This window comes from Canis lupus, chromosome 1 (genome assembly GCF_003254725.2).
Source record: "Canis lupus dingo isolate Sandy chromosome 1, ASM325472v2, whole genome shotgun sequence".
In the NCBI taxonomy this organism is placed as follows: domain Eukaryota; kingdom Metazoa; phylum Chordata; class Mammalia; order Carnivora; family Canidae; genus Canis; species Canis lupus.
The window spans coordinates 47404008-47431641 of record NC_064243.1 but is presented as its reverse complement, the minus strand read 5'-3'; the positions used below and the strand labels follow the sequence as shown (position 1 = coordinate 47431641).

The following is a 27634-nucleotide window of genomic DNA, read 5'->3' as shown; positions in this document are numbered from 1 at the left end:
GGTAAAAGACCATGGCAGTTTTTCACTAACTTACAAACAAGCTGCAACACAGCAAATGCTTCAGAGAACCATGGGAAAGATACGACAGATGTTTTAGTTTACAACGATTCTGATTGAACAAGCTAATAAACTTTTTAATTGTGACAAGAAAAATCACAGCTACAAAATGCGATTTTCCTCAAGGATCCCTAAGCTCTCAAAAAATTTAAAAGCAAATCTTATCTGGGTATGAACAACTTTCTCTGTCTGATAAACTAAGACTATGCCAGTTCTGTGTGACCGTATGAAGCCCTGTGGGCAAGAAAGGGGAAAGAAAATACAATTTAATGTCTTACAAAGTGCATAACATTTCTCTATTTATAAAAACGTGTCCAAACATTTTTAATTAAATCTCAAAAACACAAACAAATTGACTATTTTTGAAAAGTAATTCAGGACGGTGGTTTTTATTCCATCTGGTTTTAAAAATTAAAGCCAAAAATAGAAAAAGCAATTTTTCCATGAATGCAGTAGTAAAAGCTACTATCTCAGAACTTATGACCATTCTAAAACATAGCTTAATGAGTGATATTTCTATTTTAAGAGCAGAAATTCAGCTTAACAAATCTGACATACCAAACATCAAATGAACACTGAACATTTTTATAAGCTTACCAAATAAAACCACTAGTAGTTAAAAGGCTTCTGGAGATGAAAGTTCCAGCTACAGTTGAGTGAGGCAATCAGCTATTCCCATCCCCCCAAAATAATTATAAAACTGGACAGAACCCACCAAAAATAAGTGCTCTGGAAATCAACCAAAGGCACACAGCCATCTGAGAAGTGTTTATACTTGCAAAACTGCTAACCTTTATGCAAGAACCGTGGAAATCTGCAGTGTTCTGTTTGGCATGAGGCTGCTCCCATCTCCTCCCACTGCCCCTGTGCCTCCCCACCCTCTCCTCGGCTGACATGGAAGCTCTACCAGTGTAGAACAGGCTGTGAAGACTGGCTGCTTCAGGTTCCCTGGTGAGGTGGAAGGCTGGCTTGACCTGGAGTGGTGGGACATGCCCATGCTTGGTGGTGGCGGCAGTGACAATCCAGAGGCTGGTCAAGATAAAGTGCCAGTGGTTCCACTAGCCAAGGTTGCATGGTTGGGTCAAGCATATTCCAGGCTGAAGCTGTGTGCAGAAACAGTGGAGGCCAGAGGGGATCCAAGCCAGGCACACACACCTGGCCAGCTCTGAGGTTGCACACACTTGTAAAGGAGACACAAAAAGGCCCACAAAAAAGCAAAAAGCCAGGGTAGCCAACTTGAAAATTATCTGAGCTTTGAATGCAGTCCCCTCTCCACACGAAGATCCATCAGCACAGGACAGAAGCCTAACTGGCTTGAGGCAGGCTTCCCACTAATCTACACAGACGCAAGGGTGAACCCCAGGAAGCCAAAGTTAAAAGAGGAAAAATCAGAATCAAGATTGCTAAAATTTATTCCCTAAAATGTTCAGTTTTCAACAAAAAATCAAGAGAGATACAGAGAAATTGCAAGGTATGACCCATACCAACAAAAAAGTAGTCAACAGAAACTATCTCTAAGTGTATCTGGATGTTGAATTTAGCAGACAAAGCAGCTTCTAGAAATATACTCAAATAACTAAAGGAAGTTATATTTTAAAATGTAAAGGCAAATATGACACGGAATTAAAACAAAGATTCTCAAGAACTTATAAAATATTAAAATGAAAAATTTGGAGTTGAGAATAACTGAAATTAAAAATTCACTCTAAGGGTTCAAATGCAGATTCAAGATGGCAGAAGAATCCATGAATCTGAAAACAGATGAACAGAAGTGATCTAATATGAAGAATAGAGAGAAAAAACTGGAAGCATCATGAATGGGCCTCAGAAAATAAAGCATACCAATACACTGGTAATGAGAGTCCCCAGAGGAGAAGGGAGAAAGAAGAAGAAAAAATATTTGAAGAAATAATAGAGGAAAGTTTCTCAAATTTGATGGAAACCTATAATCTGATTTCCAGAAGCTCACCCTGGATAAGATAAATATGAAGATATCCACACCAAGATACAGCAGAATTAAACTGCTGAAAGACAGAAATGAAATCTTGACAGCAGCAAGTGAAAAATGCCTCATTTTGTGTGGTGGTGGTGGTGGTAGTGGTATGTGCGCGTGTGTATGTAATCAGTGGAATAGATGGACTAGTCATCTGACAACAATGGAGGTCAGGAGCAATGGAAAGACATATTCACCATGCTGAAAGGAAAACTGTCAGCCATGAATTCTACAACCAGCACACCTATCCTTCAAAAATCAAAATAAAGACATTCCCATACAAACAAAGATGAGCAAACTAATTTTATATATATATATATATATATATATATATATATATATAGCAAATCTGTATTACATATACAACAAACCTGTATTACAGAAATATTAGAGGAAGTCCCTTGTGCTAAAAAAAAATACTACCTCAGGCTAAAAGGAAATTACCCAAATTCACAGAGAGAAATGAAGAGCACTACAAATATGTGGGTTAACATAAAATACGTATTTTTTCCAACTTCTTCTCTTAAGAGATATGACTGTAGAAAGCAATAATTATTATACCATATTGTTGGGTTTATAACAGATATAGATATAAAATATGACAGTACATAAACAGAGAGAGGGAACCAGAGCTATACTGGAGAAAAGTTTCTATCAATTTTACTAGAATTGAGTATTCATATGAAGTATGCTGTGATATTACAGAAAGATGCATACTGAGGCAACCGCTAAGAATATAATTTTTAAAATTTAGAGGAATGGGCAGCCCTGGTGGCGCAGTGGTTTAGAGCCACCTGCAGCCCGGGGTGTGATCCTGGAGACCCGGGATCGAGTCCCACGTCGGGCTCCCTGCAAGGAGCCTGCTTCTCCCTCTGCCTGTGTCTCTGCCTCTCTCTCTATCATGAATAAATAAATAAAATCTTTAAAAAAATAAAATTTAGAGGAAAAATGAGAGGAATTAAAACAGCACATTAGAAAATATTTCACACAAAAGAAAGGCAGTAAGGGAGGAAGAGATCAATAGTCAAACAATGTCAAAATGGCAAATGTAAATCTGAGTCAATAATGATTAAATATGAATGGTCCAAAAACTCTAATCAAAATGCAGAGGTTGCCAGATGTGATAAAAAAAAAAAAAGCAATCTCCAATAATGTTGTCAACAGGAGATACAGATTCAAAGACAGCAACAGACTGAAGTAAAAGATGGTAAAAGATAGGTCTTGCAAACAGCAACCATAAGAGAACTGGGGTGACTATATTAACATCAGACAAAATAGATTTTAGGGACACCTAGGTGGCTCAGTGATTAAGCGTCTGCCTTTGGCTCAGGGCGGGATCCTGGCATCCCGGGATTGAGTCCTGCATCGGGCTCCCTGCATGGAGCCCGCTTCTCTCTATGTCTCTGCCTCTCTCTGTGTCTCTCTCACGAAAAAATAAATAAAATCTTAAAAAAAAACAAAAAACAAAATAGATTTTAGCACAGGAATTTTACTAGACACAAAAGGACACATTTCATAATTATAAAAGAGTCACAACATCAGGGAGATATAACAATTACTAACTGTATGTATACCAATCACAGTCCCAGCATGATTAGTTCTAAATATCTACAAATTGAGTCAAATTTATTTGGAAAGGCAAAAGAAAAATAGTCCAAAGTTATTATGAAAAAGAACCAAATTGGAGAATTTATACTATGCGATTTAAAGATTTACTATAAAGTTACACTAATCAAGATAGTGGGGTGTCGGCATAAGGATGGACACACAAATCAATAGAACAAAATATAGACCAGAAATAAAACCACACAAATATGTTCAATTGATTTTTGACAAGATGTAAAGGAAATTCAACAGAAAAAGAACACTTTTCAACAGACAGTGAACTACTTGATGCCCAGGTGCATAACATAAACTTCTGCCTTATTACAGTCACATCTTATACAAACACTAACTTGAAATTCATCTAAAACTACAAAACTTTCTGGAGAAAATATTACTGTGAACTTGGGTTAGGTAATGAGGTTTTCATCATGATGTCTAAAACACAATCCATGAAAGAAACAATTGGTAATTTGAACTTCATGAGAAGCTTCTGTTATGAGAAAGACACTGTTGAGAGAAAGACAAGCCATGCTCAGGACAAATTATTTGCAAATCACCTTATTTGACAGAGGACTTGTTTCCAGAATATAAAGATTTCTCAAAACAACCTAATAAGAAATGGGCAAAAGATTTAAACAAACTCTTCGGGATCCCTGGGTGGCGCAGCGGTTTAGCGCCTGCCTTTGGCCCAGGGCGCGATCCTGGAGACCCAGGATCAAATCCCACATCGGGCTCCCAGTGCATGGAGCCTGCTTCTCCCTCTGCCTATGTCTCTGCCTCTCTCTCTCTCTCTGTGTGACTATCATAAATAAATAAAAATTAAAAAAAAAATAAACAAACTCTTCACCAAAGAAAATATATGGAAGGGAAATGAGCACAGGCAAAGATGCTCAATACGGGAAATGCAAGTTAAAACTATGATGAGGTACCACTACATATTTAGTAGACATGTTAAAATAGAGGAAAATTGACACTATCCAAAGTGGAAGTAGGGATGTGGAGCCCCTGGTACCAGCCTCATCCTCTGCTGGTGGGATCCAGCTGCTTTGGAACAGTTTGGCAATTTCTTAAACATGAAACATACACCCGCCAAATGATCTAGTCATTCCACCCTTAGGTATTCATTCACCAAAGAGAAATGATAACTTACACTCGTATAAAAACTTTTATGTAAATGTTTCTAGCAGCTTGATTTATAAATGTCCCAGACTGGAAACCCAAACGTCTTTCAAGGAGTGAATGGATAAACAAAACGCATACTGTCGAGTGAGAAAAGCCAGAATCAGAGAACTACACACTGTATGCTTCCGTTTTTATGGCGAGGAGGGGAGGCGGGGGATAGGACAGACCAGTTCTCAGTTTCAGTGATCCATTCTACCTTTTTTTTTTTTTAGTTTCTATTTTATTTATATCTGCTCTATATTACTTCTTTTTTCTGCTGGTTTTGTGCTTTGTTTGCTCTTCTTTTTCTAGTCCTTTAGGCATAAGGTTAGGTTGTTTGAGATTTTTCTTGCTTCCTAAGGCATGTCTAAATGCTTCCATTTATAACGATATTCTGGAAAAGGTAAAAATATGGAGACAACACATCAGTGTTGTCATGGGTTAGAACTAGGGGCTGGGGTTGAATATAAAAGGGCAGCTCAAGGGAATTTGGGGAAGTGATGGGACGCCTTGCCTTGTCCCTTGAACATAGTTGTGGTTATAAGACTGCAGTGGTAGTTGTCAAAATTCTTAAAACTATACACCAAAAGGAGTGAATTTACTGTACAGAGGTTTACAAATAAAAATTTAAAAGTGCAGCCATGGCCTTTCCTTTAGAAGTTACAAGTACAAATAAGCACAAATTTCTTTTAAAGGGAAGAGCATTACAGATCCACGTAGCAAAAACTCCTTACCTAAGAGGTGTCACTTGAACAGCATGATGGGTCTGGGCACTTCCTATATAATAAAACACTTCAAATTTTGCACTTATTAGGAGTACAGATTAAGTGCTACAGAAGCTTAAACTATGAAGAAACAAAGTCTGAGCCCTAGGAAAGAAGTTGACCCACCTCCTGGGCAAAAAAAGACCCAGTAAGTCAGCATCAACCTGGCTTACACTGAATTCTCTATTAGGAGAAAGTGAGTTATACGAAGAGTTTATAACGTACTCATTGACTGAAATTAACTAATTATTAGTGATTCTTATTCCTCCTGAAATATTTTCTGACATTGCTGGTTTATTCTGAACTCTGACTTTAGATGTTATTTTGTACAGGTCAGGATTTTCCTACCAGGTTCCAGAGAACTAGAAAGAAGGTTAGGGGAGAGAGATTTCTAATTCCCCACTTTCAACGAATCTTAGGTTTTCACCAAGGATGGGAGAGTACCAGTCTGGCACCCAGGAATAAAACCAGATTCATCCAATACTATTTCACAATGAAGAAGATCTATCAACAAATAAAAAGCACTTGCTGTAAGTTTCTCAGAGATTGATTATCAAGTCCACAGAAATATCATGACATCATCTACTTGGCATTCCTGTTTCTTTTCTCCAGGATGTAAGTGAGAGGCGAGTTTATATAATAATGATCTTGTGGGGACCACAGGCAGGAGGCAAACGAGAGAGAGGAGAAATAAAGTGGCTTCTGTGCTTTTCGGTTTCCTCGGCACATATCCCAGTCAGTGAATCAAAGCTCAACTTTCTTCAGACCGAGCGGCTGTTGCTTTCTTGCTTTTCTAGGACATCCCCCTGGCTTCGGGCCTGCACTTTAAAAAACCAAACCTTGGTATGGGGGTGGAGAACTGTGACTCCATGATGCTTTAAAACAGCACTGAGTTATCTAGATTCAGAACGAACAATGTATTAAAGTCTAAAAGATAGGAGGAATCCCTACAGCCCCAAAATAGCTCATGAGTCTGTTTATTTAGCTACTACAAAGCACCTGTTGTGCTAATCAAGTTGATAAAGGATAGTATAAAATTCAGGAAACAGACTGAAAATTGAAAGCAAGGAGAAAGGCAGAACCAAACTTTTCATGGACATAAATTTGTAAAAGGAAAGCCGTGATTTCAAACAATAAGGATGACCAAGAGGAGCAACAGTGACTATCTGAGCTGGGCCCAGAACTGGGGGCCTGAGGACACCTCTGGGTGGAAGGGAGCAGCAATCCATCTACACCACCTGGCTGCCCTTCTGTGGCCTTCACTCAGCTGCTCTGGCTCTGCCCAGATGATGGCCACAACACATGATCCATCTGGCAACACAGCCTCACTCTCCACTCTCCTATGCACGATTTGAAATTTTTGAAAAGTTTTCAAAAAAAAAAAAAAGTCACAATCAAAACAACGTCTTTAAAAAGCAAAACTCCATCTCCTCAAAAAACTTCAGAGAAGCCTAAGCGTACAACAAAGTAAAGCACAAAGTAAAGTTCTAAGGAGAAAAATAACTTTCTTATCCTAGGGTAACTCATTCCAGCTAAGGACTAGTTGATGAACATCTTGTGAGTTTAACAGAGCAAGCTCTGGAATGAGATTCCAATTCCTGAGCCAGCGGTGTTGAGCAGAGCCTGCTGGACGGCTCTGATGGGAGGCAGTGCATGAGCCGTGACATCTGGTTGGCAGGGACACCCGTGCCCCGCCTCCCCAAACTGAAAGCATCTGGAGCTGGCTCTGCCATCTGGCCGCCGAATTCCCCACCCTCTCTAAACTACCTGCATCTTACTCTTGCTGAGCGAGGACTAAGCCCTCTCCATCTTCCCTGACCCCCAGGAAAGAAGCCTTCCTTCATGCATTCCACACCTCCTCCAACTGAGTTCAGGTCAGCCTTTTGAGGTCTTGAGGCCTCTGTAGTGCTGACCTCTGTAAGCCTTATTCTCATCTTTGATTCTTTCCTTTCTATACTTAATAGTTTCACTTAGTTGCAAATGTTCTAGCTACATATTAAAACTCTTTCTAATCTTCAGTAAAGCTCAGCTTTTTTACACACTTTTATTCCAAGACAAACATACTGAGTTCTGAGTACTGATATTCCAGGCTCTATACTAGGCTAAAGATGTAAAACAACAAAACAGTGACAGTTCTCAAAGTAGACAGAAACAAATACTCTCTGACTGCATATTTACAAATGGCTTTGGTAGCACTGTGAATTATCTACCAGAAAATCATTTGAGGCACGGGGAGCAGGGGAAATAGGACACCCTAAATAAATGGAACAGGGTAATAATGATAAACAAAAACACTGAAATATTAATAGTCACCAAAATAATTGAGTGGAGAACTTGGCAACATCTTAAGTTAATACTTAGAGGCTCTGTGGCTTCTGATGCTTCCACGAAAACAACATGGCTAGACTGCATGACATGTTTACATCATTTGGATCATACATTTTTATTTCCATTCCAGGCTATCTGGATCATTTCTATTTTTTCAGGTGTCACTTTTCACATTTAAAAAATTCACACATTTCTTTTATAGGCAATCAAGTAGCAACAAGGACACAATGAGTTCGCTAGAACTTAAGATACATATACAAGAACTCTGATAGAAAATTTTATGAAGCACTCTCATTAGGTGTTTAGGTAACTTCCAAATACATGTACAGTATATATAGATTTATAGTATTTAGCCACTGTTTCTAAACTCAAACATTTTGTTCTAGAAGATGGAAAACGTCACTACTGATTCACATGAGGAAAGATGCTCTATCCACTGTCTTGTTATTTGTTATCCTGAGTGTCACGTGCACTCACCTGTGACTTGCTTATCTGGAAGAGAAGGGATTGGAATGGCTGACCCAAACTTAACCAGGAGACGTTCATATAACCAGTCAAAGTGCTTATACCTGTGGTTTACGGATCGATTAGTGTTCTACAAGACAAGGGAAGGAGAAGAAAACATTACCAATGCCAACTATGGACAATGAAGAAAAAAGCAAATTTTAGCTAGGAATGCAAGCACAAATCTATTTTTGATAATTTAGATACTTACCGTAGGTGTTAACTGATATTCAATGTAGCTCTTCAGACCGTACATTTTGGAGCCTTTCCTGGGATCTGCTACCACACAGTCAAATGTAGAGGTAGGATAAACCCACATTGGGCCATAATCTCCAACCTACATAATGTTTCAGGAAGAGTTAATTTTGTCACATGGAAAAACAGTCAATATATTTGATATAAATTGTCAAATGATTTTCTTTTTAGGACTACAAGTCCCTTTGGAGGGTCATTCTTTCTCTTTTCTGTGAAGTTCTATAAATGCTCTCTATTCCTGATAAGGTTATATTTAAAGACTCACCTGCTAGGGCAAATCCTTCTGCTCCCCACATGGTCATCTCAGGCCATGGAGAAGAGAGGTCTATCTCCCTCCCCTCCAGGGGAGGCAGGATAGAACACAATTTTCCTCTCTCTAGTCCAGGTGTCTTAGTTATATGTGATGAAGGCCAAGTTTTTAAAAATTTCCAATCTCTCACAGACTAGTAGTTTTGTGGAATATAAAGTTACACACCTGGATGTCCTGACAATGTCAAATTTCCCTCCAACTTTCTCAATGCTTACTTTCATTCTCTGCATATTCAGTCCTAATTCTTTTTAAAGGTAGAAAGAAGAAAAAGTGGGGGTAGGGTACGGGGGTTCAGAGGTTATGAGGTCGGGAAGGTGACCAGGACCCAAACAATCTTACGAGGGGACTAGAGAGATCTTGACAATAAGCTACTATGAGGCCTCAAGAGGGAGCCCAGATCCAGAAAACGCTGAAAGCTGTAGAACAGGAGACTCTGACGAACTTTCCTCAGCGACTGGGACCGAGAGGCAATTCTGATCAAGTAGGGCCTAAGATCCAGGGGATTGCATTTTATTAGTGGGCAGGGTTACTGTGCCTTAAGAGTAAAGAACCATGGATCTGCTTTCTCTTGGCTTTCCGAAGACTCGAAGGCATTATCCTTCGGCTTCCCTTTCCATGCGAGGAACATGCATAGGCAGGCTGGCCTACAGGGTACATGGGCCTGGGGCCACCTAAAACTTACAGAAAAACTCTGATGTTGAGGTACTTTAGTTCCAACACTATCGTGCTTGTGATAAAGTCCCTTTTGAGGGCTCTTAGTCCTGTGGAGTTTTAAATTTAGTGAAAAGAATAATACATGTTCAGTAATTTACAAAAAAAAAAAAATCTGAAGAAAAAATTTAAACATTAAAAATTTAATTAAAAAATTAAAAATTAAAATAATCTTTAGTCACTTAAGATAATTACCCCAAATTCACTTTGAGGGAAAAAGGATGAAAAGGGGCTCTTGGTCACAACACTTTTTTCTGGAGCTTCTAGGATTTCAAGCTTTTCAAAGATGTAGGAACAAGTAATAATAATTAAAAAAAATTCCAGTATCGTTTATGCATTTTATCAAGTTTCCCAGGACCTAGAGATGATAGAATAAGATGAGATGTTTCTCCAGCCTTGTTTGGGTTCATGGTGATTACGTTCAAGACTCTCCGGCAACCCCAACCCCATCCTACAGTTACAGGGTTAAGTCAATAGAGTCAAAAGATAGCCAGAGTTCTCTTTTCCAGAATTTCATCTGGAAATATAGCACTAGACAGTGCTTAGGACAGAACATCTATCAGCAATTGACATTTGGGTGAAACCAGAAAGCCCATGACATGTAATAATCAAGTTATTCTAAGAGAGAGATTCTTAATGGTGTCACTAATTCCTAGCTTTTACTTGCTAGCACCTTATTGTGACCTGACAGCTGGTTTATTGGAAGACAGACTAATTATTACCAAGGCAGTGAAAAGGGCATCTTTTGATAATATGCATGTACTTTGCCAGGGCAGAAACTAAATATTTGAATTGGGTTTATTAGCTAAATATACAGAGTTGGTAGAAAGACAGCATGTAAAAGATACTTCAAGACACCCTAGAGAAGAAAGATTATTAAAAGAATATACACTATAGGTGTGGTTAGTTCAGTTACTAATAATCTTAAAGGTAAAAATAAAAAATATCTACATATAATGGCTGGCATTAATTAATGCTAATTATCTTTAGCATTCTTACAATACTAATATATATTGTCAGTTATGTGGAACATTAAATCTGTTAAAAAATACCCTCCAGAAGACTAATAACCCTCTTAACTTTAAGGTATTATAAAAGAGCTTAATTAGAAACAAAGCAAGCAAACAAAAATGAGCTAACTTACAATGATAGGAATTTTCTCTTTGGGTTTTGCTAGTTGCTTGGCCAACAAATACTGTTCCATTCCAGGTTTTGCAAATCCAGGAAACCTAGTCATGAAGACAAATGTCGTGAGTCTTAGGTCTTTCCTCATAGAATTCTACAACTCTTGTCCTCATAGACTGAAATACAACAGTTTTAACCTTGTTCTGCCTTTCAGATGTACCAGGAGTAGGAAACTGGTAAATGAAACCTAATGTAATCAGATTGTTCAATGGCCAATTAGTCATTTAATTAGGCTTAATCTGGTAAGAGAACAGTTTGACTCCAGAAGGTGTGATATTTATGGGTACTCTATTTGCTTAACTGGATCTAAAACACTCTATCACCCTACAAAGAGTGAAGGGCAGCCTAGAAAATTGTCCCCCAGGGCACAGGAGGACAAAGTAGCAAGCATAGCCATTTGAGTTGAATACATGGGGCAGTGGCCACACGCCAACATTTCTGCATCCAAATTAAAGCTGCCTTTCAACATAATCCCTCTAGGAGGCCACAATTATTCCAAAAAAGCTGTTACCATTCATAAGCACTTGTGCCATTTCCTTTTAGAGTCATCTTCAGAACTGGTTTATGAGACACAAAAGAAAACGGGTCTCCTCAGTAAAGAGACCCCAAACATTCTAAAATTGGGAGAAAAGCTGGAATATACATACAGTGGTCCAACGCAGTATTTTGGACAAGTAGGGCAAGATTAATTTGGGTTTTAGAAGTGCTTTTAATAAATGGAAAAAAAAAAAAAGACTCTCAGGAAGCAAAATACCTATACTAGGGAAAGAAATATTAATTCTACAAAAAAACAGCTACACTACTTCTATTTCATTGATATAGCAAACTAAAGACCAATGTGATGGTTTCAGGGGCCCCTCCTTCATCCTCAAATGACTTACCTCTATCCTCTTTCCTCTAGACAATCTTTAAACACAGCTCATACAAGAGAGAACAAAGAGGGGTCTGGGAGCTGGATGGTCTTGGATTTGAATGCCAACTCCAACAATTAATAGCTATGTGACCTTTAGAGCTCTAGTCTCCTTGTGTGAGGAATGGGACCAATATGACCTGCCTTTTAAGATAATAAGCGAATTAAATGAATAAGGGAATTAAATGAAAGAGTTATATAAAGAGCCTAGTATATATACTCATAAATTAAAGTTATTTCTAATTATGTTATCATCTCTTTGAAAGTATTCCCTACAGCCTCGGGTACAGCTCTCTCTGTGCTTCTTCAACATTCTTTATATTCATTATATTCTTATGTATATAATGTATCATGCTTAATCACCATGATCCATTTACACATTACAGCAGACTAGAAGTACCTTAGAGAAAGTATTTGTATTTCCAGGACCTAGCCGAGTTATGGGAATACACTAAATGCTCAACGGACTAATCTGGAACAGTTATTAAAGAGTCTATACTTTTGCTAGAAACTACAGATGGAAAAATTGGGGAATTACAGAGAGTGACAATTCCTTGACTAAACTGTAAGCTTCTGAGAGCAGAGGTTCCATCTCATACCTCCTTCAGTATTCTCAGGGATCACAGCAAAACTCTAGGGCTGACTCATTCAATACCAAATGGCTGTGCAATTTGTTAATTCTTTGAGTATTATCAGGATGGATTCTTATAATGCTAAATACACTTAAATTTCTAATCTCCTTCTCTAGTGTAAGGTTTATGTTCCATGACTGGAATATAGCTGTCATATAAAATGGATTAACTGCTAAAAAACATTAATACCTTAAATAATTTTTATGACTGTTATGAGTGAGTCATTTATATATTAGTCTAGTTAAATAAACACACACACACACACACACACACACACACACACACACACAGGATTTTAAGTAGCTCTCAGCATGAGAGGCAGGGGGGTGGGGGCACATCTCAGAGGTTCCGGGTCAAATTAAGACTCCTTTGATTTGGTTTCAGCCCGAACTGAAGTTTTTGGGCAGACAGAATTTTAAATTAAAGCCAGCCTTCACTTCACTTCAGAGATAAGGAAACTGAGGTTCGAAAGGGTTACCCAACTTGCCCAAGATCATACAGCAGACGAGAGAGCAGTGGGGCCCCAGAGAGGAGGAGAAAGCAGGGTCAGGAGCCTGGGCAGGAGGCAAAGCCCTGCCTCACTCGCCAGGAACTCCTGGCCACACACGTGTATGCAGAGTCAGTGCTTCTTCACTGTCCAAATGGGACTGAGAGATACTTTAGAGTCAAACAGGTTTAAACGCTCTTATACTTCAGTTTACACAGCACCCTACTTTACATCACTGCAGACCACACTGAATACTTCACATTCCACTGTAAGAACTAGGATACAGTCAATATGAGTGACTAATTGTATCATGCATGCAGCTAAGCCTGAAAATACATAATGGAAGAAAGTGATAAGTAGGGATAATATGTGGCTAAAAGACAACTCATTGTAATCACCTGAGGCTATTTAAATATACTAAGGGGGAACTGGGATGATTCAAACTTATATAGGTAGATCTAGATCCAGACTCTGACATCTAGATATACAGCAAACCTTATGTTTGCAACTTTTTCCAGACATATTAACATTCTTTTCTGTCTGCTTTGAATCATGGACTTGGAACACGGAGAAAAAGTGGCAGTAAGTTTAGAAAAACTTTATGAAACACACTGCTGTAAGGAGAGCATCTGAAGATTCTTAGGGAAGTCATCAATTCTAGCTCCTTCTAGCTACCCTGGGGTGAACTACAGGCTCATCCAGGACCCTCCCCTGGAGAATCCCAAAGTGCTACATCCACTTTCACCCCTTCTCACATACTTTCCTGTGGGGATTCTACCTTACAAGTCTTGTTCCAAACTCTTCTTATCGTTTTAATCTAAGAGAAATCTAGGTGAAATCAAGTCTTAAAACATACCAGGCAGAGTAGCTGAGAGACTGAGTGATTGATCGGGATCCTGACTCAATCACTTTATCATCTGTGTGAGCTTGGACACTTAACCCCTCTGGGCTTCTGTTTTTCCCACAGTGGAATAGAGATTCTATGCACCACAGAGGGATACGAGGGTCACATGACAGCACATAGAAACCACTCTGCATGATGCCTGGCACACAGTGAGTGATCGACAAACAGTAAAACATTTAAAGGAGGGTTATTATTATTAATGTTATTTTTAGCTTTCCTGTGACATCAACAAGACCTCAACATGTTAAGGTAAAAACAGTATTTGGCAGATCATTAAACAAAACAAGTATTTCACCTTAAAATGATAAAAAAAATTCTTTAAATAAGCTTCTAAAGCTAAGATCCAAAGAGAAATGATCAAATGACACCCCAAACTTCAGAGATCCCAGAGAAGAGGAAGCCTCCTCGGACCTCCTGTCTGTTTCGGCATGGAGTTTGCACTCCCCAATGCTCCTTGAACCTACTTGTTGAGCGGCAGCTTCATGGAGGAGGAGCCGGCACGGCTGTTGCCCCGCTGAGCACCCCCTGCTTCTGCTGACTCTGAATCCTTGAAGTAAGGAGCAGCCGACTTGGGGTCGTCCCAGTCTTCGTCCCACTCGTCGTCATCACCAGTTGCTAGGGGTGCGCACAGAAGATCACCAGTGAATAAAAATGGAATAAACATTGAATCACTTAATTTTCTGACAGTAGCTACTGACTGCGTTAGTCAATTAAGAGAGGAGAAAAGGTGTAGCACAGGATTATAAGGCAGATGTGCAGTGTAGGCTCTCTAGTGGGTTCCAGAGCTCCAACTGCGGATTCTGCCTTTTAGTGCAAAAGACAAGTCAGAAACAATGAGGCTGTCAAAGTAACTTCAGGGAGGTGTGGACTAGGAGCAGCTCTGTGGTGGGTCCAAAGGGCAACGCCTGAACACGGATACCTCTCACTTTATAAACCTGCAAATAAACAGATCCAACACCCTTTCAATCATGAACACTGGGAAGGAAGGATGGGGGACATAAAGATCCTTGAAAAGGAATTAACACTGATGACAATGCCGGTAAGGGAAGGACAAGGGTGTGCAGAAGGAAGGGGAAGAGAAGAAATGAGATGGGGGAGTCAGCAGCGCCTGCAGCCTCCTACTCTAACTGTGGTCTCTGGGGGGCACACTGTTGCCAGCCTTCCCTGCCACTTCCTTCTCCCACTGTCTGGGCCTTTGTCTCCCTCCTGAATGGGTCCCATGTCCTCTTGCTATCAGGCCCTGGGGTCTCTGCCCTAGGGGTGCCAAGAGAAGCGGAGAGACAAATGCCAAAATGAAAATGAAAAACAGAATGTACTGGAAGGATAAGGGCTGAGCTAGTACAGAACTAGAGGTCAGCTGGTGGGTCATAGCCCTTCCACTAACTCATGGCTCCTGGGCTACAAGAGGACCCTGCACCCTTCACATCTCCTCCATACAGGTTCCCTGTCACCAGCACATTCAATTTTCTGCGTGATGTGCTCATACACAGGTCATAAAAAAAGTGAGAGGCAGATCTCTTTTTAATTTCAGACCAGACATAAATACCCTTTTGCTTAATTCTTGAACTGTTTCCCTTCTACAGATTCCTTTTGCCTCTGTACTTCTATTAAAGCCAGGTAGTGAGGGAAAAGATAAAACCATTAAGTCAGAGGTCATAAACCAGCAGGTGATAAGTCATACTCGATCTGTATATACATTTTTTTGGCCCAAGGTTTTAAAACAAATGTGTGTCAGCTAAGACTCTGGAGTGGGAAGATGACATAAAAACGGAGATTTCTAGTCTCCAGTACTGTGGAGACCAGGAAGATTAATGGGGGTCTCCCACAATGGCATCAACCTGCTGGCAGCAGGAGGGTGACCCCTTCTGTCTCCCGCAGCCACTGGGCCGCCTGTTCTGCCTCACGCACCTGGCCCCTGTAAGCGTTTGTGACTCTACGATGGATGATGGAAGCTGTGACTAGAGATTATAATTAACAACTACCCACTTCTGAGTCCAGAAATCTAGGTTTGCTATTAGTGAATAAGAGTACCTGAGAGCGCACCTTTGATTAAATTCTATTTTTAACTCGGACGCCTTCCCTAGTCACTCTAAGGGTGGGCTGATCACCAGCAGAGCCCCCTTCCTCACCTGGTCCTTGGTAGGCCTGGGGGTGACCAAAGGCGGTGTCCCAGTTATTGGAGGTGTTTCTTTGCGCTGCGGCCCCCTCTGGCTTGGCTCCCCACCCATCAGTGCTGTCCCAGTTTCCAGATGTGGAAGCATTCCAGGCTGACCAGGGGTCATTGCTGCTGCTGACCTATTGTTAGGGTTAAAAAAAAGGAGAAAGATTATTTGTGACTTCTTAAAAGCATTACTCAATTCAGTAAGAATCATGTAACAATCAAATACAATAGGGGTGCTGGAAAAACGAACATAAGTTCAAAACAATTTTAAATTCAAATAATAAATTTTACATTTAAATAGATAAGGAAAGCACAAAAAGCAGCAAAAACCTGATTTGTTGTTGTTGTTGTTGTTAACCTTTGGCACTATTTGCTGAGGAACCCGACAACCAGTAACAAAGGAACAATTACACGCGGCTGCTCTACTCCCTCTTTCTCCTTCCATCACTCCCAGCAACTACTTTTCTGAATCTATATCCATTCCTGCAGACGTTTTTATCCTCCACTGGGTATGTACACATTCATAAATAACTTTTATGTTCTTAAAACTGACCTACACAACATTACATGGGACTTCTCTCTTTTCAAGCTGTCTTGTTTTCAGTTAGACCATGTTTTTGAGATTATACATGCTGATGAGGGTCTGTTGGATTCACTTTAACTGTTTTGGAGTAAATCCATTGTATTTTTGACTAGGTTTTTATTTTTATACGAAAAGTAATACCTTCCCAGTTTAAAAAAAAAAAAAAAAAACTCGAGCAAAACAAAAGGATATGCACTTCAAAAAAATATGTCTACCACTTAGGCTGCCATTCTCTCCACACAACGACCTCTAAGGAATTCCCTATATATACTTAATCAAACATCCCACCCACAGAGATCCTTTTTGCTTTTAAACATCTAAGTGGACCCAAATTATACTTTGCACTGGGCACTGGTATTCGTTTTTTTCATGTAATGGTCTGACACATTCTCCGTGGTCCATCAGCACATACAGGTGATGTGGCTCTTCCCTGTGGCCCCATGTCATCTGCTGTGTTTAACTTCCACAGTCTAACAAGCATATGCTGATGCTCATGTATTCTGCTTTCAGCATTTTGCTACCATAAATAATGCCGCAATGCACCTCCTCATACACCATCCCCCATGTGTCCAATACATTTATGTGAAATTCCCAGAAGAGAAATTGGTGGGGTAATGAGAATGTGCTTCTTCAGTGGATAGATTTTGTCAAATTGCTTTCCAAAGAGATTGTATAGTTGCATCTCTGATTTGTCTGGAATTTCCTTCAGTGGAAGAAATAATAACATGGGAATCTGACTTAATTTTTTTTTGTAGTCAGTCTGTTGGCTTAGCATCATTTAATGAAAAAAAATATCCATCTTTTCCCCCCACTGAGTTGAAATGTCACCTTAATCATATACTGGACTTGGGCCTACTTCTTGACTCTTTCTTGTATCCTAGGAATCCGTTTGTACAAATACCAAGTGACCTGGGAGCCTACTACACAGAATACCATTAGCACTTTAGCATAAATCTTTTATTGGTTTATTTTCACACATGAAATTTAGCGTCAGCTTATTATTTTAAAAGTGAAACAATCTAAATTTTTGCACCAGAATGTCAAATTTTGAAAAATGTGTCAATTTTCTCTTGTATCACTTAAACTTACAGATAAATTCAGAGGAAACAAAATAGTGCCTCAAAAACAAAAAAAATAATAATTTCAATATTGAATCCATTTGTCTAAGATCCTGGAATAGCAAATTTACCCTTTATTTGAGTCTCCTTTCTCACATTAAAAAAATTTGATGTTAAAAAAAAAAAAAGTAGAGAAAGAGAGGGGGATTTGCAAGAAAGTTACCCACGCTAATAAGCCTCATGTTCTAGAATGCTATCATGGTGGGACTTTTTAAAATTCTTCACTGACAGATGGGGGGACAACTGCCTGCAGCACACCAGGAGCATAAAAAACAGAGTGTATGTTTCACACGTGGAAGTATGATTCCATTCAATCACTTATACCTTCCAAGACAAAAAGTGAAGTTTCTAGTGATTTTGTTCTAAGTCCAATATGAACAGCAGGCGGACATTTCATCCATATGCCTGTGAATTTCCTGAATCTACAGCTGACATGGTGATACTCACAAGCCCCTCTGGCGGATACTGTCAATGACGGCAGTCATGCTAAGGGCTTGACAATCACATTTCATTTAAGAGAATCCCTTCCTCCCGTGGGTTTCGTTAAGGGAGGAAGTTATACTCAGCTACACACACACACACACACACACACACACACACACACACACACACACAGTCTGTGCCCTCCAAACTCTAAACTATGAGGTTTTATTTTCAGAATAAGTACTTCCATAAGTACAGAAATTCTGGACAGTAAGAGGACAATAAATACAGACATTCATTTGTCCAGTATGTCCATCAAGTCCTGAGTAGGCCTCACCATGAAATGATAGGCACAGTCAGAGGCAAGGCTTCTGGTCAGGCTGCCAGGCTGAAATTCTGGTTCTACGTCTTGCCAGCCGGGACACCTCAGGCTAGAATTCGCCACCAGGCAGCCTGCCTCAGATTCAGAAAGGCCAATTGGAGTTATAGGATGTAAACTGAAAAGGAACAAAGGGTTATAAAGTACAAGAGGAAGACTGAAGCTCAGCACTGCCTGATGTTAAGGCTATCATGTCAGCAAAGAAAGATTTTCATCAACATCAAGGAAACCATCAGATGTGAACTATTCAGAGCAAGTGTTTTTTTTTTATTATTATTTTTTATTTACGATAGTCATACAGAGAGAGAGAGAGGCAGAGACACAGGCAGAGGGAGAAGCAGGCTCCATGCACCGGGAGCCTGATGTGGGGACTCGATCCCGGGTCTCCAGGATCGCGCCCTGGGCCAAAGGCAGGCGCTAAACCGCTGCGCCACCCAGGGATCCCCGAGCAAGTATTTTTAAAAGGAAAAAAAAGTTCTTTTGAAAACTATTGTGTTTAAATGAAAACATTAATTTGAAAAGATATAGGTACCCCTGTGTTTCTTGTGGCTTTTTTTTTTTTTACCATAGCCAAGATATGGAAGCAGCCACGTGTCCATCCATAGATGAATATAGACACACACACACAGAGGAGTATTACTCAGCCATCAAAAAGGATGATTTTTTTTTTCCATCTGAAGAACACGGATGACGCTGGAAGGTATTATGCTAAGTGTTAAGTGAAACAGTCAGAGAAACACAAGTATCTTATGATTTCATACATGTACAGAATTAAAGAAAAAAAACAACAACGAACAAAGAGAAAGAAAGACAACCGAGAAAAGACTCTTAAGTACAAAGAACAAACTAGTGGTTGCCAGACAGGAGGTGGGCAGGGGATTGGTGATCTATGAAGGGGATCAAGAGGATACTTATCAAGATGAACAGTAAGAAATGTACAGAATTGTGGTATCATTAGATCTGAAACTAAAATAACACTTTCTGCTAATTATACTTAAATTTAAAAATAAGTCAATGAAATTTACAAAAAAATTAATTATGGTAAAAATAAACGAACTACTTTGTTTATAAATTGCTTGTAGTAATAAGTATATTATTTGGTCACCTATATGATCTCAGCCCCTGCCTAGGTTATGAAATACTTAGAGGCAAATCTAGTAACTATGTGCTGCTTTCTCTGTTGTTTTTTTCCTGGGACATTCCCTCTATCTTGCTTCAAGGTGACTCCTGCTGATGCATCTTTCTTTCTTTTCTTTCTTTCTTCTCTTTCTTTTCTTTTCTTTCTTTCTTCTCTTTCTTTCTTTCTCTTTCTTTCATTTTATTTATTTATGAGAGAGAGAGAGAGAGAGAGGCAGAGACACAGGCAGAGGGAGAAGCAGACTTCCTGCAAGGAGCCCGATGTGGAACTCAATCCTGGATCCTGGGATCACGCCCTAAACTGAAGGCAGATGCTCAACCGCTGAGGCAACCAGGCGTGTCCATTGGACATGTCTCCACTTTGATCACAGACTTCTCACTGTTGCTCAGATGGTCTTCACTGACTTCCAGGGCCCCACCTCTAAGATCAATTACTAGTAGCGTCTAGTATCAGTTACTAGTAGCTCATACTGCCTGCGTCATTCTTTCTCCAAACGACCTTCCTATGAGTTGGCCTCTGACTTCTCAGTTTTCAATCCCCAATATCCCCTCTGGGGCGCCTGGCACAAACATTTTCTGGGTGCCAGATCCTTCTAAGTCCAACCCCTTCTCTAACATCCTGGCTACAATGACCTGGTTTAATGACCCTGTGGCCTCCACCTTCTTTGCCCTCAACCCAATAACCCTCATGTCCCCCCAACTGCAGGCCTTTGGCCAAACAATTGGTTCTTCTCCTGAGCTAAGGCTTTAAACCCAGAGTGGCCTCTTCTCTCCTTTCTTCAGGCTTTCCTTTCTCTCGTCTCCTGCCAGGTCCTCATCCTCTTCCTTGTCCATCTTTCATGGTACCAAACATACCCTGACTTTTTTTTTTAATATGTTGTTCTTGATCATTTGTATCAAATACTTACTATTCTCTGTCAACCATGTGATTAAGAACCTGGTGGAATAAATTCTGAACTCCTCAGTCCACGAGTCAAGACCGAACTTATCTTTCCATCATACTCCCATTCTCATTCCTCACCACTGATCCTCACTACACTTCAATCTTCACCCTCTCAAACTTTCCTGTATCTTTGCCTTTGCTCACGCTATACTCTATCTGCATGCAAAGCCTTCTTCCTCAGTTTCTCAAATGTTGTCAAAGTCCTGCCCTACTCAGGGCCTGGCCTCAGAGCCTGCTGGCCTCACATTCTCCCAAAGTCAGTCTCCTACTGGAGTTACTTTGTATCAGATGCTCACTTCCACTAGTAACTTATGTCTTATTTTAAAAACACTTCCCCCAAAAGATTCTCAAAATGCTTTACATAAAGTGGCAAGGACTCACTTTTTTTTTATTTAAAGTGGTTAATATGATATTCTTCTTCTTTTTTTAAGGCTTTTGTGACTGGCTTTGTTGTTATTATTTTAAGTAGACTCCACATCCAGCGAAGAGCCCAATGTGGGGCTTGAACTTATGACCCTGAGATCAAGATCCAACCTGAGATCAAGAGTCGGATACTTAACTGACTGAGCCACCCAGGCACCCTGGATTTTTTTTTTTAAATGATGTTCTTGATGATTTGTAGGAAATATGTATTATTCTTGACAGACACATTTTTTTCACAAAGAAGGAAATCAGATTTTCCTTATGTTCAGTGACTTGTGTCTTTTCTAGAAAAATAACCTGCTGTGGTTGATCACAAATGAATCATTTTCAACACGTGACACTACCATTCTCTTAAAATGGCAATGACTTCCAAGGTATAAAGGCCTTATCAGCATAGTGTAGAAAAGCTGGAAGAATCAGACAGACATAGATGGATAGAGGATGGACAGATGTGTGACAAGGCAAGAACAATAAAATGTTAATGGTAAAATCTAGAAGGCGAGTACATGATTATTCACTAGGAAATGAATTTAACTTCTCGATGCTTCAAATTTTTATTTTATTTTATTTTATTTATGATAGGCACACAGTGAGAGAGAGGGAGAGGCAGAGACACAGGCAGAGGGAGAAGCAGGCTCCATGCACCGGGAGCCTGACGTGGGATTCGATCCCAGGTCTCCAGGATCGTGCCCTGGGCCAAAGGCAGGTGCTAAACCGCTGCGCCACCCAGGGATCCCTATATGCTTCAAATTTTAACAAAATGTTGGAAAACCCAACAATCTGTTCATACACTCATTCTGTCTTCTGAACTCCATTACAGTGTATGCAGGGGACACAGAGAAGCACTGTGTCCATCAGGGTCACCAGCATTTCCTGTTGCCTATGAACATTGGGGCCTGGCATGTAGTCAATTCTTAGTAAATTATTTGTTGTATAACACACTCTCAAAGCATGTTTGTTTGAATCTCTATCATGAATGTATATTAATCTGCCTTGCACCGAGCTGGCTGATATGTCTGATGCTCTCCCAGCCCCCATGCCGACTAAATTAAATGCTCCTTATGGCCAAGAGCAACACTTTCTGCTGACCTAGCATTCTAAATTTAAGGGCTATCCTATCCTAACCTCATACGGCAAATAGAGAAATTCATTTATACTGGCCTTATGTCACAGGACATTTAAATTATCCACTAAAAGGATTTATAACATAAGGTAGCTGTAGAGCCAGAAGGGCCACAGAATGGAGCCAGAGTGGCCATGCAGGGGTAGGCAGTGATGGGCATTCATGAGATGATCACCAGAGGAAAGCTGTGCATCTTCCAAATATATAATATGGAGTAAGAAGGGGCCAGGATAAGAATACCAGTCCACTGGGTGAATTTTCAATCCCCTAATGAAACTGTAGGATTTGACTTGCTATTTCATGTGGGCACAGTGGTTAAGAGGTTAAGAGGTTAAGAGGCTCTTAGAGCTGTCTAGGTTTGAATCCTGGCTTTATCACATACTAGCTACATGACCTTGGGCAACTTACTTCACCTTTCTTTCTTTTTATAAGTTTCCACACTTATAAAATAGATATAATAACGTAACTTCCTCATAGCAGCTTTATAAGGATTAAATGATATAATGCATATAAAGCACTTAAAACAAAACATGGCCTGACCCATAGTTTGCATTCAGTAGAGTAGTGGTTCATTACATGGTGGTTCATCATTACATGGTGGTTCACCTAGAATATAAGGGAAAGAATGAACACTAGCAGTTCTTTGAGTAAATCCCCATGTAAATAGCTCACCTATTAGTTTACACTTTAGGGGAAAAGATCAGAAGCTATTATTTCCCATGGTTTCAACACTAGATCACGTTAATAAAGAAACTTAATCAAAGAGGTGATAACAGCCACTTGAGATGTTTTCTATTTTAGCCAATGATCTGTTTCCTTCAGAAACATGAAAGAAAGAGGAAGAAGACAAATGGCTCACCATAAAGTTCAACAGCAACTCTTAATTCTTGGGGCACTCGGCAGCACAAACATTTTCCGGGTGCTAGATGCTAGATCCTTCAAAGCCCAACCCCTCCTGGCTACAATGATGGTTTAATGAGCCTGTGGCCTCCAACTTTGCCTTCAAACCCAAAATCCTTGTGCCCCCACCAACCACAGGCATTTTGCCAAACAACCCATTCTGCTCCTGAGCTGAGGCTTCAAACCCAGAGCAAACCTCTTCTCTCCCTTTCTTCAGGCTTTCCTTCCTCTCTCCTCTTGCCAGGTCTTCATTCTCTTCCTCTCCCGCCCTTATGGTACTGAACAGCTCCTGACTGTCAACCACATGAGTAAGAACCCATCATTAGCTCTTGAGGCCCATGGAATCATCCTCAATCAAGTCTCAGTGACAAGTTCTGCTAGGAGCAAATCCCGGCTGCTCTTCTAAATCCTACCTATTCTACCTGTAGGTCTCCATGCCCCAAGAAGGCCTTCAGGGAGATATTTCACCTGAAACAGTCACCTCACTTGTGGAAAAAGTTACTCTGAGGGGTTTCAAACATTTATTTCCTCTTGCATTCAGGTTTGAATTTTACCTTATTTATGGTGGGAGAAGGAGAAGGTGAAGAAGGTGGTGACTGGCTGAGACTTTCAATACAACCAATCTGAGCCAAAATATCCACCTTAAAACAAAAAGGGTGCTCAGTAAGTGGAAGAAAAAAAAAAAAGAGCATACCATAGCTTTTAACTAGAAACAGCAAATTCATGGCAGGGCTAGGTTCACTAGAACATTCTTGCATGCTGTTCATTCAGAAACACTGCATGCAAAAGCAAAGCCCCAACTGTATAGGAGTGGCTTATCATCAATGCACATTCTAGAGCCTGCTGTGGTCACATCACCGTATCACGGAAGCACTAAAAATAATCATAAGCAGCACAGGAGGGATAGAACAAATTTCATGCAAGTCATATAGTCAGTGAAAGAGACTCCAGAGGAAACACAAAGCCAAGCTTTTGAAAATATTAAGATGTTGAACCAGTGTTTTCAATAGCACCTGGTTGACACAAAGGAACCACGGTGTCACAGTGAAACCTAGCAAGCCCAGGCGAGGGCACAGGATAGCCAGCCAGGCCACGCACACAGCAGCAAAGGTCTCTGGTGTGTGCTCCTGAGGTTCTCACTGGCTCAGTATGCAGCATCGTTGTGAGAACAGGTAACGGATACATTCCCATGAAGATAATCAGTGGCCAAAATGGCATCGCTGTCAAGGACAGCTATGGGCAGCCCCCCCGGTGGCTCAGCGGTTTAGTGCCACCTTCAGCCCAGGGCATGATCTTGGAGACCCGGGATCGAGTCCCACGTTGGGCTCCCTCCATGGAGCCTGCTTCTCCCTCTGCCTGTGTCTCTGCCCCTCTCTCTCTGTGTGTGTCTCTCATGAATAAATAAAAAATATATATAAAAAAAAAGGGTGGCTATGGAGCCGAGTTTCCAGGCTTCAAGTCTCAGTCCACAACTACCCAGTAGGGAAGTCATTACTAGAAAGTTCACATGGTGTTTTGAGAATGCACTTTTCAGATACAACTCTCTCATTAAGTAAGCTGGTGGTATTATTTCCATTTCATACATGTAAATAAACTTGACTTTGGAAAATTAATATACAAAGCAGACCATCAAGATGATTCAGTTTTCCACTTACACTAAAACTATTTTAAAAAGACAACAACAGTAGACAAAACATATGAAACCGTTTCCCAGTCACTGGACACCAGGCAACAAAGGACCTGCTCCTGCCTAGAGAGACTCTCCAGGTCATGGATCAGGGATGAGGAACCCGTACAAAGACCAGTGGTTCCTGTAAATGAAGGAGACAGAAAGGGGAGCCCAGGGCAGAGTGCCAAAGGGGAGAGAGCTGCACAGAGAGCCCTCTGCAGATGTGCAGAGGGGCCCCCAAGTCTTGGGCTCATCCTAGTCAGTGTACCACACGAAAGGATTAAGTCTCTCTCTTGCACAGTGTGATTCTTACCAGCCAGAAGAGAAAACCTCCTGAGTCACAGGGCATCAGGTACAGTACTAAAAAGGGCTTTGCCTCAGTAGAGAGGCAAAAATACCCCCAAACGTTGCTCTGGTCCCACTTGAAAAAGCTTAAAAATAATGTGAGAGGATTAAACTATTTCTACATAACTTAACCGTGTGCCAGAACAAGACCCCCAAATATTTATGGGAATACAAAAATACCCAACATATAACAAGGTAAAAATCACCAGGTCTGCCCTCCAATAAAAAAGTCACCAGGCAAAAAAAAAAAAAAAAAAAAAAAAAAAAAAAAATTCACCAGGCACAAAAAGCAGCAGAAAAATATGAGCCATAATGAGAAAAATCAATCAAAACTGACCCAGTAATGACACAGATTAACAGAATCAGCAATAATATTTAAGAGCAAAAAAGCTTCCAGATATTGAGAGAGAGGAAACACTTTGAATGGGCTTCCAAGGGATGATAATTTCAAGCATAAAAAAGAAAAACCCACATTGGAGGGAACACACTGGATCAATGGAAACCTGTAGGTTCACAACAGTAACAAAAAAAACAAAGACAGGAAAACTCATTTGTTGCCACCTGAGGCAGCTGTTAGAGCAACTTCTTACCTGGGAAACTGATAGCTTAAGGGAAAGAATCAGACATCTATACCTAATTCCAGTAGAAACTGTTTTCCAAGGTAGTAAGTGCTCCAACTAGTAAAGGAAAAGTGCTATTGTACAGAAGGAAGTCACCTCAGCTAATGTGGAAGAAATAGCCTTACTGATTCAGGCAATGATTATCAACTGGTGGTAAACCGTTAGGTGAATGGTTAATACACCGAATTAACACCAGGCAGATTACCTTCTGGTCATGAGCAAAGAGAACTAGACAGTGGAAGCACAAGACTGTCATAAACCTGACCTGTGACCTGAGGTCATTCTGATCAGTACCAGTGGGCTGACCAGACATGTCTTCTGATGTCAACTCTATGGTATATTCTTGCCCCAAATGTTCACTCTGAATTCTCTGAGCCTTTAGGTACAACTCCCAGCTTACAGGAAGCACAGAGAATAGAGGAACAATGTGGATGATACCAAAGGGACAATCTGACAAATCCATGAGATGGGAATCCTACAGGGAAACTGGCTGTGTCAGAGTAAAAAAGAAAGCAGACACGTGACATGTGAAGGACCATGATGGATGTAACCAGACATAACAGTTGGTCCTATGCTAAACTCCAGTTCATAAAAAGGCTGTGGAGGACATTATGGGGTCTGCTGGAAAATTAAAATTGGTCTGGATATTATGTAAGATGAAAATTTAGTGAAAAGGATCGTCAATGTTTAAAAGGTTATAAATGGTATGTATCATCTGTGCCTCGTATTGGTATACACGTGGATAACCATGTTCACGTGGGAAAAATAAGGTATATGCCAAGTGTAAACAGCAGTGCATGTTTGGGATGTGATGTTTTTCTTTTTGCTAGCCTGACGTTTCCAATATTCTATAGTGTGTATGTACTGCTTCTATAATAATAAAGGGTTCTTAAAAATTATTTTTAAAGAAAATAAAAACACTAGTCCACAAAAATGACGGGTTCTGGTTTTGTTTTTGTTGCTTCTTATATGACATCCTTAGGGGACCCTGGGCCAGTAAGAAGCAAACTCCTACTTCTGACAACAGGGCAAGGGCTTATTTGGATAACAGTGGTGAAATCTACTCATTCACTGGTCTCCCAGTAAGCAGACAAGACGTGGTCTGAGAAGGACAACTTTCACTGCACACATTAGAACAGCAGCCACACATGAGCTACTGGGACAAGATGTGGAGAAGGGTAATAAGTCCACTACTGTTTCTCTGTGTGTTCTCCTAATCTAGGCCGGACATTGAGGGTGACTGAGGTCTGAGAATGAAAAAGATAACACATATTTCATTAAGGTTGCTTTCTGTTTGGCTTTCTACCAAACCAGCAAACAAAAGTCCAAAGGATATCTGGTGGCTCAAAGAAACCAATGAGTGGTCACGGCTCCAGCTGCCCACCTGGTTTCCTTAGAGGAGATGCTCAAATCAATATAAGTCATGAAGACTACTTGGTCTGATACGTGTGCCAGGTAAGAGAAGTCCTGAATTTTGGGCTCACAACTATACTGTTACCTTGGAGGAGAGGCCGTGGAAGCATTTGAGGGTTCCCCTTGTGACCACATAAGGGAGTCTTGCTGTGCCTCTGGCACATGTTCATACGTTCCGTTTGTTGTCAGCAGGCTAATCCTGCTGTGGCCTCTCATTCCACTACATCCTCATACATGGTCTCCTGCTTGGAAGCAAAGATGGAAGGAAGGAATTTTGTAACTAGAAACTTCTAGGGCAAGACTTTGTCCTGGGATATGCAATAGGAATGAAAATAAAGTTGCTTGCTCTGTGAAGGCTGAGGCTATTTATGTTTTTTTTTTATTCTTTTGTTTTGACAACTCATCTGCATAACTGAGGTACCAAAGTTTTTATTTGATATTTCTCCTGCATCAGACATGTAATGACAGTGTGCCAATTGTATTAGGGAGTAGGAACAGAAGGCAAATACTGTGATGCCCAAGAATAGTTCAACAGTTTCTGACAAAGATTGAATGCTTTCTCCCAAAAGGGCCTACAGAGGGTATAAAATT

At 40.3% G+C, this 27634-nt stretch overlaps 1 protein-coding gene across 9 annotated transcripts in view; it reads right to left on the bottom strand.

Moving 5' to 3' along the window:
• SNX9 (sorting nexin 9) overlaps nt 1-27634 on the bottom strand; it is a 114010-nt gene that overhangs the window by 23883 nt on the left and 62493 nt on the right. For 5 of the 9 annotated variants that reach the window (XM_049113988.1, XM_049113979.1, XM_049113982.1 and 2 more), the window contains exons 5-10: nt 18429-18588; nt 15936-16101; nt 14271-14421; nt 10833-10917; nt 8624-8749; nt 8386-8503 (exon numbers count right to left, since the gene is read on the bottom strand). In XM_049113988.1, the coding sequence (XP_048969945.1) occupies nt 8386-8503; nt 8624-8749; nt 10833-10917; nt 14271-14421; nt 15936-16101; nt 18429-18588 (806 nt within the window). Of the gene's footprint in view, nt 1-8385; nt 8504-8623; nt 8750-10832; nt 10918-14270; nt 14422-15935; nt 16102-18428; nt 18589-23550; nt 23638-27634 lie in introns of all 9 variants that reach the window. The other 4 variants (XM_049113992.1, XM_025422624.3, XM_035705423.2 and 1 more) reach the window with 2 other exon arrangements.